At 47.5% G+C, this 13,276-nt stretch overlaps 1 protein-coding gene across 1 annotated transcript in view; it reads right to left on the reverse strand.

The window, feature by feature from the left end:
- NUP160 (nucleoporin 160) overlaps positions 1-13,276 on the reverse strand; it is a 1,937,143-nt gene that overhangs the window by 967,747 nt on the left and 956,120 nt on the right. The window contains exon 19 of the mRNA XM_069623088.1: positions 5,983-6,056. Coding sequence (XP_069479189.1) covers positions 5,983-6,056 — 74 coding nt within the window. The remainder of the gene's footprint in view (positions 1-5,982; positions 6,057-13,276) is intronic.

The raw sequence follows: 13,276 nt of genomic DNA on the forward strand, positions 1-13,276 counted from the left end.
CTTTGCTTCCTTAGCCAGGCAGCCACTGGAGCCAGGCATTTTGTGAACCTTCTGGGGGAGGTTTTGAGCCCGAAAGGAAGAACCGTGAATTGGTAGTGGGTTCGCCCTATTACAAAACATAGGAATTTCCTGTGTTTCCGACACATTGGAATATGGAAATACGCGTCCTGTAAATCCAGGGACGCCAGGAAATCTCCCTTTTGAACTGCGCGGATCACTTCCTGCAGAGTGAGCATCTTGAATTTCAGGCTCTTTAAGGACTTGGTGAGATCGCGTAAGTCTAGAATGGGACGCCATTTGGCGTTCGGCTTTTTTACAATGAAGTATCTTGAGTAGACTCCTTGGCCTCTCTGTGATGTTGGAACTAATTCTATCACTCCCTTCGCTAACATGAGTGTAACCTCTTGTTGCAGTGCCTTCATATGGGACTGAGCGGTGAACGCAGGTGGAATTTGCAGAGGGCTGTGTTTGAATTGAAGAGAGTGTCCGTGTCTTATAGTATCTAACACCCATTGGTCCGTCGTTATCCTTTCCCATTCGTCGACATACGCTGAAACTCTTCCCCCCCAGAACGGGTTGTGGAACGTCACTGCTGATCTTTAGTTTGCTTGTCTCTCGCCGACGATGGGTATGATGGTCGTTTTCTGGAAGACTGGAAGTTTCGTCGACTGTTAGCCGATTGTGAGGCACGTCGGTACCCCTGGGAGGGGTAAGCCGATCTGAAAAAGGATCTGTCTCCAGAAGAGAATCTTGAATTTCCTGAAGCCCCTCTAAAGGGGCGAAAGGACTTGTAGCTCCTGCCACTCTGGAGGGCACCCAAAGAACGTGCCGTGTCCGAATCTTCTTTCATCCCTTTTAGGGCCTCGTCCACCTTCTCACCGAAGAGAAGGTCTCCCTCAAAGGGCATATCTAAGACCTTGTATTGTACCTCTTGCCTGAAGTAGGTACACTTCAGCCATGACTGTCGAAGTAATACGACCCCATTATTGACTTGCTTGAAGCCAGACTCAGCAAGATCCACCGCAATGTTTATTGCGTGATTTGAGGCTTCCTCACCCTCTCGGACTAGTCGCATCGCCGCCTTCCTCTGTTCTTCTGGAAGATGATCAAGCAGCGGAGCCACCCTGTGCCACATCTCCCTATCGTATCTGGCCACAATTGCCAGAGAGTTTGCGGCCTTTACTGTGGTCGCTCCCACGGAGAGCACTTTCTTGCCAAAGGCATCTTGGCGTCTCGCTTCATTCTCGGGTGGAGTCGTGCACTTGTGCTGTGCCTTTGCCTTCCTCGCTGCCACCGCTGACACCACCGAGTCTGGTTTTGGTTGAGAGGATAAACACTTGGGTGTAGACTCTGGAGCCTTAAAAAAATTTTTCTAGGCGTCCTTTCACTGCTGTTTCTGAGAATGGGTGTCTCATTGTCTGCAACCCCTCTTTCCATACATGGTCAAGTATCGGTATCAAGAACACCGACCTCCTTCTCTTGCCCATGTGGTCGAACAAAAAACAGTCCTTTTTCTGTTCTTCCTGGGACAGACCAAATTCTTTGCATGCCTTCTCCGTCATCGAATGGAATGACGCAATGTCGTCCAGAGGGGACGGGTGAGCTGGGCTTCTGGGGTTTTCTAACTCCACCTCTGACTCCCAGGTAAGATCCCTAGAGGGGGATAGAGGCACCTCTGACATGGCTCCCCTGTCCGACTCCGAATCTGGCAGCTCACCTTCCTCCTGCGCCATTGTTGAGATTGGCGTACTGGGTGCGGCGGTTGACGGGACGGGCCCGGCTCGTCGACGGGTGACTGTGGCAGGCTGACCGGGGGAAGTCGCTGGTCCAACGACCGTAGAAAGGACTGAAGCGAGGACAGAATATCCAACGACAAAACCGATTGAGGATTGAGGAGAGGGGCAGATACCGGTGTAACGGATGCCCTCGTCGACGACTTGGCATCCGCTCGTAGCCCTAGGTCTGCTGGGCCAGCCACTCTCTCGCTCTCGTCCTCGTCCTCCGAGGCCAGCAACATAGCTTGCTCTTGTAGCAAAGCCCCTGGGGGGTAGGGTCGAGGACTTCAGGCCTCCAGGCCTCCTGTAGGACCCTCGTCGACGAGGCTCTCGTCGACGGGACGGAGGATGCCCCTTGCGCTAGTGGCGGGAAGGCGGCGGTGACTGGATCGCCGTCGACGACGCAGGCTTCGCAGGTGGTTTTGGCGGTCCCGCCTTCTCCACACTGTGCCCGCTTTTACTCGACTCACGACTCGTGGTCGATCTGTGATGATCGCCAGAGGAGGATTTCCTTTCCTTCTCATGCTTTTTTGATGAGGATGATTTCTTTGACGAGGAGTCTGTAGTGGAGTGAGTTCCAGACGACTTTTTTTCCGACAATCTAGATTTCTTCACCGGTGGTTCCGACGAGGCCGCGCGGCGTGATGTTTTCGCCGACTGTGTGGAGCCTACCTCCGAGGGGGGGGTATGCCCCCGCACCCTCAGTCAGCCATGCCACCAGGCGTCAGTTCCGGTCTTTGAGGGTTTTTTGAGAAAACCCCTTGCATATGTCGCAGGCATCCGCCGAATGGTGAGGGTGGAGGCAATATATACAATCCATATGTCCGTCCCCCTCGTAAACCTTTTTCAAGCCGCACGTCGCGCATGGACGGAACAGCGCTTTTCCTGATACAGAGGACATATCGTACTCGAAATCCAATAAGGCAACCTAGTACAAAATAGTAAGACAACACGAGGAGATCCCACTACTTTGGAGACGGTTGAAATCTGAAGGGGAACCGCGGGGGCGGGCCTCTTATACTGGGACGGCCTGCCGAGCATGCGTAGGCGGGTCCTAAAAGGACGTAGATAGGACACAAAAGTGTCGGAAGTTTTCCTATAGGAAAAGGCTATATATGTGTACCGAGGGGTCCCAGTCTGACGACGGGGAATATTCTAAGCATGTGAATCCATGAAAGATCCAATGCTGGAGAAGCAGACTGGTTATCCCCATCAGTCGAAGGAAGAAGACTCTCCAGGCTGGAGATCTCCTCTGTCGTTGGGAAAAGTGGTGAGACGGTTCAGCAGGGCTCCACCAGTGGTGTCGTCGTAGCAGGTCGGCTCAGCTTCTCCCTCGTCTGATTCTTAGGTCCTGTGGCGACTTCTGAAGTTCCAGTCCCCAAAGCCCTGCTTTTATGCAGAAAACCCCCATTCACTCAGCCTAGCTGTCACTCAAATATACTAAGTGGTGAGCCGGCCGGCTCAAATCATGTCCAAGAGTGAGGGTAAAAGAGTCTCACTCTTGGCAGGAGAAAAAAATAAACCCCCAAAAATCCAGCAAAGCTGCTGGGGGACTCGCTAGGTTAGGAAATTCAGCCTAAACAGAGAATTCTCCCTAACAGTGAGGCTGCCTGGCCTAAAGTCAAGATCGTAGAAATTGATGTCAGCTATCTACTCTGAAGGAGTGTGCAGAGAATAAATCTTCTCATGTTAAGGTGCAAGAAAGAACACAAAGGATGCCAAGTTTTAATTAATTTAGATCATTTAAAAGTTGCAAAACGGACCCAATCATAGTCTCCTGTCACAAGACCCAAGGATGAAAATAGAGCTTGAACTTGGGAGTTCCAGACACAATAGCGAATGCCCCCCCCCTCCGTGCATTCCCAAAGACGAGAATACTCTACAAGGCCAAGTACAAAAACAATTTCATGGCAGAAGGCATGGGTGATGAGATGCTGGGCTAATTGGGTGGTGATGTAGTTCCGTGTCCTACCCACCTGCACCTGGGCTTACATGCTGCTAAATTAACTGAATGTCCCAGACATGGCACAAGCGTGCCAACCAATTGTATTAGTCCACGTAACGAAAGACCTTATAGCTTGTAACACCAATGGAAAATTGAATATAATGTTTCTGAAATTAAATGTTTTAAGAGGTAGGCATAAGTTGTTCACCTGATAAAGGACAGCCAATAACAATCCTAGCTCATATATAAGTGTATATCTAGATCTTTCCCCCAACCAATTCCGACCCTTTGAGGTTTTTCACTATTGCCACGTAGTATGACATCACTCTGACGCATTATTGAGTATAAGAATTGTATTTTTTGCAGAGATCATTGATGACCATACGTCCTTTGATGGTCGTTATAACCTCCCTGTTTTAGTTAATTGTTAATAAAACAGTGACTTATCTTCTGGAGTTAGTCTGGTTATTTAGACTCAGAATTATTCTGGTGTAATCCCATCCATTACATATGCACGATCTAAAGGGCCATAAGCTCAGCAGTCTAGCCCACTTCGCCCGTTGGAGTTAACACTGCAGTTTCAGGACGATCTGAGTCTCAGTGGCTGCGATACGGGACGATCATCTGACACATTTGCTTTTTCTCAGCCCTTGAAAGAAGGATAGTTCTGGTGCAGCACGTTTCAGGACACAGTAGGCAAGAACTGCATGCACTTTCAGCATTGGTCACCACAGTGGGGTGACGCCGGGACAGCAAATGCTTGCGGCTTCGTGCACTGGTAAATCGCAACCCAGAGGAGCTAGGACGAGTTATGGCGCGAGAGGACCCAGGACCACAAGCTAACGATTCCCAGAATCTCGAATCTCAACTCGAACGGCAGTGTTCCTGTGCGATACACATGGTTCAAGCTGGTCAGTTCACTGGATGGCCCAGGAACACTTCTGGAGAGGCTCTTTTCAAGGGTCAGTAGGAGAAGCTGAGAGTAGTAGTTCCCACTACTCCAAAAGGGGCATAATGAAGAAAAAGGGGTCAGACAGGCCAAAAGCGGGGTTAGGATGGCAAACTTCCAAGTACGTCACTGGCTGTTCCACGAGTCTGCTTTTTGTTAAGGATACTTGGCTCCTTATGAGGTTTGTTGTGAACCTCGGTAGATCGACTTGGAATGGATGCAGAGCCCCTTCTCTTATCCAAGATTCGGTTTGTGCTCAAATCTCAGATAGCCAATTGAATATCTGCTCTATTCCATGCAAGCCAAACGTGGGCCAATCGTGGCTCAAGGTGATTCCAGTCATTCAAGTTTACCAGATACTGGCACCAGTAATGTGGACTGGGACCAGACAATCCCAACACACTTCCTGGGCACTAGCACACGGGACATGCAGGAGCCTGCAAAAGTTGCATTTTTCGCACAAGGCTGCATGCCCAAATAAGGAATACCCGGGTCTCTCGACCTGGGGGAAGGCAAAGGGACAAAACGGACACAGGACAGAACAAAAGACTTTGTGGCACGGCCATTTTCGGCACTGGCCACAGTCTTGCGGTAAACGCAGTATGGTCCATAAAAACCAAGCAAAAATACTTTAAAAGTAAACTGCTGCCGCCAGTTCGTCCTAGGAACACTTGTACAAACACCAGAAAATCCTTAGAAGGTGGCTAGGGCCATAAACCAAAAGGACCTCTATGCACGATACTTTAAGGTACTTGGCACATAGATACAAAGTTACCAAGAAATGGCAACAAGGTCAAAGACTAAGGAAAACAGTTTCCCAGTACTGACAGATGGAAGGTCGTATCCGTTTCCCCATAACAAATGAGTGGAAGCCCAGAGAAGCGCAGCTGAAGGCTGTGCTTCACTGGAAAAAGTCACGGTAGGTACTCTAAACAAAAGCCAAACGTTTGGGGGGTTCACAAATGGAGGGGAAAATGCACTTAAGAGACATTTCTCCTGACAAACAGCTGGCACTAGAGCTAGAATACCAAAGACAAGGAAACTGTGGAAAGGAATGACTTTATCTTACAAACACTCTCATACCGATTTAATAGTAACAAGGAGTGGGGCACTGTACACTCAAAATGATTCAGTGGGAGGTTCTGCACACAGATCCTTCAGTAGGAGCAGAGATGGACAAACTCATGCTTGGCTTGCTACCCGTACCTGACCGATCCTCTACCATCACAGAATATGAGCTCTTGAGCGAGGGGATTTAGCAGCATGCACAGGGTGAGTGAAGGGGAAAAAGAAGACCAAAAGAGCAGGTTAACCTGATTTCTGTAGCAGAGACACGCTTGGAGTATCAGACAGGTCGAGCATCGTCAAAAGCTGTAAGTTGAAATCCCTACAGAAACAAAAACACAGGAGAAGGCAGTCATTGTACATTATGTTATGGCATACAAGGCAGACCCCACTACTGCAGCAAATGTGTGTAAACTTATTCAACTAGCCAGACACCCACCCACCCACCACACCAACAACAAACAGCATGCAATCTACCACCCATGCACTAACAAGACATGACTGGCCTTACTTTATTAAATGCTGCCTACACTGAAAAGAGGTCCATGTTTTAGGTCAAAATTCCATTTTGGGGTCCTTTCATTAACTTGAGAAGATCCCAAAACATTTTGCTGGATTTTTGCTTGCCAAGCTTTCTTTTTGGTGACACACTACTAAGGTCTCCCTGTGCTGCAGCTGCGTCTCATGTTCGGTGTTAAACTCTTAGTAGCCCGAATAGCATTTAGGCATGCTTCAAGAGTACCCCATTTTGTCGCTAGGGGAGGTCCCCCCCTCAGATAATATGTTGGGGAGTAAGCTGGATTTTGGAGAGGACAGCACTTGCCCATCTAGGGGTGTGAGCTCTTCAGAACACTGGTACCATTTGTTACAAGCACCCAGCAGTCTTGTACCAAAAGCAGCCATATAAGGTCCAGAAGAAACTTGTTGGGGGGCCCGGTCACATGAATGTTGCTTTCAAAGCATCACCACATCCAAACCTTCCAAAAACAAAAAAAGGAGCTTTCATGAAAGTGGGCCATACTTCCAGGAACTAGGCCTCTGGAAGGGCTAGCGCTTGCCCAACAGGGGGCTTGAGCTTTTTAGCAACCCGCAGCCACATTTTCTGCAGGCATCTGCCTACCCTGTTCTCCACAAGGCCATCAAAGGTCAACCAAAACCCTAACTCATAAGCCTGTTCACATACCACCCCACCTACTTATCGCAACTTGCTAGTAATCACAGCACCCGCCATCATGGCAAAGAGCAGTAAGGTCAAGTGATTCCTACGACTGCCTGCCCCATGCTCTATCTCATCCATCTGTCAGTAATACCACATTTCATCTCACTGGCAAAGCACTATGTGAACGCCACCACCATGCATGACTTAAGAACTGCCCTTCTGCTTCCTAACCCTCCTCCCTGAAGGATATGCCACTGCACTATTGTTAAGATGGACTTCTAAATTGATGGTGGGCAGATTTTAGGAGTCTACCCAAGTTTGGTGAACAGGAAGAGTCAGGGTTTAGCCAAAACGCAATCAAGGTAGTGTGGAGAGCAGTGAATGCTGAGTCTCAGGAGAGTGTGGACATGGTCAGGAGCGCCAACGAGTCCACACAGATTAACAATTCAGCTAAGACAGGCAGTTATGAAAATACAGTTATTTATTTAGGCCTTTAGAACACACCAAGAAATGAAAATAGCAGGCAGCAATATCACATAAAAACAAAACGCACATGACTTACATTTCTCACCACAATTATATTTTTGGTGCTTCTATATGCTAATCAACAACATTCCTTTCGTCCTTTTAAAAATCTTTAATTTTGATTAGACACAAGTAAATTAAAAAATAAAATATGCTTAGATTCACATGCTGTGCATATAGTCTGACATCTAGGGGTAATCGCAGAGTATTGCATCTTTTATTTCAAAGATCGAAAAGGGACGTTGACATGGGCGTAACTAACACTATCTCTAACATGACGCATAGTGTACACAAGATCCATTACATGCCGAGGTACCCCGGTTGTTTTTGTTCTGCCATGAGGGAGCCACAGAGAATTCGTGAGTGAGTACTGCAGAAAGGGAAGGTGTAAGATGTCTATGTTCCTTCAACTCTGTGGGCGCATGTGAATCCAAGCAGATACAAGCACCAGAAATACAATTAGGTGAGTAATGTGTGTCTTCTGATGCTTGTGAATCTGCTTAGAATCACATGCTGTGCATAGATTAGCGAGCAGTACCCGGAGATGGTGGTGGGATGTGAGGAGGACAGCAGTAAAGATGTCTGAACACCACCTGGCCCACCTGAGAATCAATCTTAGAGGGGATGTCTAAGCAGTAATGTTGAGTGAAAGTGTGTACAGAACTCCAGTTAGTTGCTTTGCAAACAGAATAAAGAGGAACATTTGCAATAAAAGCTATAGTAGCTCCTGTGCCTCAAGTAGAATGTGCTCTAGGCATAAAGGGTAAATCTCTTAGCTAGAGAGTAACACACTTGGATGCCTTTAACAATCCATCTAAAGATTGCCAACTTAGAGACAGGGTCCCCTTCTCTAACAGTGGCAACAGACACAAATAAGTGGAATAGTTCTTATCAAGGTAATACACCACTGTTCTAACAGTGTATGGAGGCTTCTGCCCAATGAATTAATGGGTTTTTCAAAGAATGATGGATGCTCGATGGATTGGTTCACATGGAACTTAGAAATGAATTTAGGCACAAGGTGTGGGTGTGTGCGATAACTTTGTACTTATGAATGCTAACAAGGGGTCTTGAACTGAAAGAGCCTGCAGTTCACCAACCCTCCTAACAGAGGTAATAGCCACCGGAAAAGCACTCTTATAGGCGAGATATTTAAGACTAGCTTTGTGCATTGGCACAAAAGGAGGCCCCATTAGTCTTGTAAGAACAACATTCAAGTCCCATCCAGGAGTTAGATTAGGAATAGGAGGGTGAATTCTTTTTACCCCTTCTATGAATGCTTTAATCACTGGGATTTTCCACCAGGAAATCTTGCTCCGAGAAGTGGTGTAAACAAAGAGGGCAACAAGGTGGACCTTTATTCAGTTGAAAACAAGTCCTGAGTCTAAGAGTTCTGTGAGATAAAGGACTGTCTGTAGGTGAACAGTCAATAGGGTTGATCCTTCTAGTGCTGCAACAAATGACAAAATGCTTCCATTTCCTGGAATAACAGTGTCTAGTGTTAGGTTTCCATACCATTTAAGAATGTCCATACACTTTTGAGGTAGTTGGAGATGCCCAAATATGACTTCAGGAGCCATGCTGCCAAGTTGAAGGTTTGAGGGTATGGGCGTAGTGCAGTGTAGTCCCTTGGTCTAGGGACAGCAGGTTTAATGGGCAAAGCAGTCAGAAGGGAAAGGGACATTGAAGAGCCCACATTGGTGCCATCAGGATCAGTGTGACTTATTCCTGGTGCATTTTGTGCACTATCCTGTTGAGTTGGGGAACTTGGGGAAAAGCATAAGCCAATCTCCCTATGTTATCCATCGACCGTTCCCCCTAGGACTTTCTCTGGGGGTACCTGGAGGCGTAGTCTGGGCATTACATGTTCTCCAGTATTGCAAAAAGGTCAATGTCTGGATGATCCAATTCGAACAAGACTTTGTGTAAAATGTGTTCTAGCAAGCGCCACTTGTGTTCAACGGGTAGCTGCAAGTCTCTGCTGAGCATGTCTGCCAGAAGATTGTGCTCCCCAGGAACATGTTGTGACAGTAGGAACATGCTGTGTTTGAGTGCCCATTTCAAAATGCTTTGTGATAGTTTGCACAGCCCTGGAGAGTGAATGCACCCCTGTTGGTTCAGGTAATACATGGCCTTAGTGCTGTCTGTAAGGCCCAGAAATGTTTTCCCCTACAGCTGTGCTTGAAAAGCCTTTAAGGATTTGAATACAGCAAGTAGTTCCAACAGATTGATCGGTTTGGTTGCTACGGATTGTGCCCACATGTCATACGCTGCCTGGTGTAGGTGGTGTGCTCCCCAATTCTGACAGGGATGCGCCTGTCGTGAGAATGGCTTCTACTGCGGGGGTGGTGAAGGATTTACCATTCAGAAGGTTCTCCTTCAACCACCACTGCAGAAACTGAACGAGGGCTATCGAGAAAACCACTATATCGTCACACTGACTGCTTGCCTGACACTCGGAAGATGCAAGCCACCATCATCCCTAGCAGCCGCATGGCTTTCCAACGGTTGACAGACGTCTGGCCACATATTGAGGGACCTGAAACATGTTTTGAACCCTCTTGTTGTAGCGGAAGACAAACCAGTCTTCTGTCTGAATTCGGGCAATGTGAAGAAGGCAAGTTATAAGGAGAGAGGACACAGACAATTAAACTATATTTCAACATCTTTATTTATAATCGGGAAGATGCAACGCCTAACTAACCCTATATTATGGTGGGACTTCCCTGCCTAAAGAAACCTAAGCAACCTAAACGTCAGAATGTCCAAAAGCAAAAGTCTGCCTGTGTCATAAACCTACGCTATCCTCACAACTACAACACAAGACGTGGGTGATGCTCTCTACCAAAAATCAGTGCTCCAAAGAAAATGTTCAGAGAAGGAGAAATTACTTACCATAATGATCTTTCTATGGATTCTTCACCTGCAGATTCCACATCTTGGTAGATATCCATCATCCAGCTCTGCTGTTCGGAAAATTTGACAGGGGGCATAGTGTACCTCGACTCTGCTGTCTATCCGTCTTGCTCGGCTCTTGATCGTCTGCTCCGGAAGTGACGTCAAGTGTTTTATATATAGCACGTCACTACACCCCATGCTTCAGTTCCTCAATTTTTCCCCGCGCACTTGAACGATGCAATAGGAAAAACAGGAGACGGCTAGTCAGCCGGTAACATTTTTTTTTAACAAGGATACATCCCACACAACAATGAGTGAAAAACAAACTTTTTTATATGGAAGACAAACGGTCATCCAAGAGTCATCACCAGGTGTCTTCTCGTTTGTATAGAAACGACAAGCCACAAAACCTAAGCAGGGATGGATGGGAGAGTCGATGAGGAACCTGCAGGAGAAGAATCCGTAGAAAGATTATGGTGAGTCATTTCTCCTTCAATGGATTGCTTTTCTCCCGCAGATTCCAAATCTCGATAGGCTGCCCAAGCAGTTAGACTAACAGAGGAGGGCAGGAGTTTTAAACAAGCAGATTCTGATGAACCGCTCCCAGTGCACCATCGAAGGCATAGTGCTTGGTGAATGTGTGTAAATATGAGCAAGTGGCTGCCAGGCATGTATCCCCAAGAGGCTGAAACCCCTCTGGTTGAGTGGGCCCTGATGCCTGCTGGAAGCGCCCTGACTGCCGATTGGTAACTCTCGGATATGCATGAAATAATCGAACGTAACAGGGTTTGCTTAGTGATGGCAAGACCTTTTCTAGACCAGGAATGGGCCACAAACAACTGGTCTGAATTCAGAAACTCAGATGTGCAAGCAACATAGAAATGTAATGCTCTCTTGGGATCAAGGCGGTGAAACCGCTCTTCCTCTTTCGTGGGATTGTGGCGGAGGATAAATGACGGGTTTATCAATAGACTGGGACAGATGGAATTCTGAAACCAACTTAGGTAGGAATCCGGGCTCGACAGAGAGACGGTCTCAAGAAATAAACTCATAAAAGAAGGTTTGCAGCACAAGGCTTGCAGCTCGCTAACCCTTCTGGGCAGATGTGATCGCAAAACAAGAAGACTGTCTTAAGGGATAACAGCTGCAAAGAACATGAGTGCATTGGCTCAAACGAATTCGCCATCAAGTAGGTCAAAACCAGATTAAGATCCCAATCTGGGACAACAAACAGGGTTGGCGGAAACCTGTTGAGAAGGCCGTTTAGGAACTGGGCTATGACCAGAATAATAAAAAAAAAGGAACCTTCGGTCTGGGGACTTCTTGAACACAGACAAGGCTGCCAAATACCCTTTGACTGTGGCAGCCTGAAGAGGCCAGTGACCAAAGGAACTCCATCACTGTGGTGGTGGGGCAAGAGATCGGGTCAGACTCGTGTTCCATGCACAATGCCACAAATCTTCTCCACCTGCATGCATACAGAGATCTTGTAGAAGGTCTGTGTGCAGCCAGCAACACCTCAAGTACCTCCTCCAAGAGGTCCCAGTCATCATACCTCATCTTCTCAAGAGCACGCATGTAGGCTGAGGGAATCCGGAGTCAGGTTGAGCAATGCACCCTCTGACTGGGTCAGGAGACCCAGACGCCAAGGCAACCAGTGAGGTGGACAGATCCAGGAGATTGGAGTAACACGTTCTCCTCGCCCTATCTGGGGCGATCAAGATCGCTAAGAATCTCTTAAACCTCCTGAGAACCCAAGGAATGACAGGAATCGGGGGAAACGCCTAGAGTTGAGGGAAGATCTAGTCTACCAGAAACACATCCCCCAGTGCACAGTTCGCTGGGAATTCCTTAGAGCAAAACTGTTGGCACCTCCCGTTGGACTTTGTGGTGAACAAATCCACTGCTGGGGTACCTCAGAGAGCGAAGACGACCTTGAGGACTTCCTGGCACACTTCCCACTCATGTGAGACTGCTGTGCCTGCTCAGAGCATCTGCCAAGGTGTTCTCTGTCCCTTCCAGATGAACTGCAGAGACCGTGATTTGGTTCTGTCATAACCAGAACTACAGCTATTGCCTCTGTGCAGGAGTGCATACCACCCTTCTTATTGAGGTAGCGCATGGCCACCGTGTTGTTCGTCAGGACAAGGACATGCTTCCTTCTGAGACGCGGGGCAAAGGCCCTCCGGGCTAGCCTGACGGTCCGTATTTCCAGTCTGTTGTGCCACCTGGCTTCTGATGGAGACCGGAGGCCCCTCACCTGCAAATGCTCACAGCGGGTGCCCCAACCTTTCAGGGACACATCTGTGACCACTCGGGCCTGGAGCCAAGGAGGGCAGAAGGGTTCTGTTACAACGCAAGTTGAGGGGTTGCAATGATGAGCCAGGAGACCAGGTTGAGTTAAGATACTTTAGTGGGTTTGTGGTACATAAGTCACAGGTAATAGGTTACAGGCAGGATAAGTACATAAGAGAGGGAAGCATCCACCAGTTCCCCCTCTGTTCAGCTCATTTTCCAACTGAACAGGGAGAACCTTGGCACTCACACCAAAACATTCTAGATGGGACACTATAATACAAGCATTCCAGGTACAGGCTCACATATACTTAGGAAAAAGCTAATGAACCAGGATAGGTAAGACATAACACATCTCCCCCCTTACATGACAATACAATGAAGGAAGGAAACTGAAGGAAAAGTCATAAATGGACAATATATCTAAAAAAAACTATCCTTCCATATCCCATCCAGCAAACCATTAATAGTCATATGCTTTTCTCTTCCAATTCCATGATATAGCTAAAAATAGCTAATCCACTACAAGACACTCGCCAGAACCATAATGGCCATTTATGGAACTCAGCTACAGGGAACCAGCCCACAATCTAATAAACAAACCTGACCACCTACATCATATAATTAACCCTGTTACAACATTCTCCAACATCAAAAGCTTCTTG

Source organism: Ambystoma mexicanum, chromosome 11, assembly GCF_040938575.1.
Source record: "Ambystoma mexicanum isolate Mex_15411 chromosome 11, UKY_AmexF1_1, whole genome shotgun sequence".
In the NCBI taxonomy this organism is placed as follows: domain Eukaryota; kingdom Metazoa; phylum Chordata; class Amphibia; order Caudata; family Ambystomatidae; genus Ambystoma; species Ambystoma mexicanum.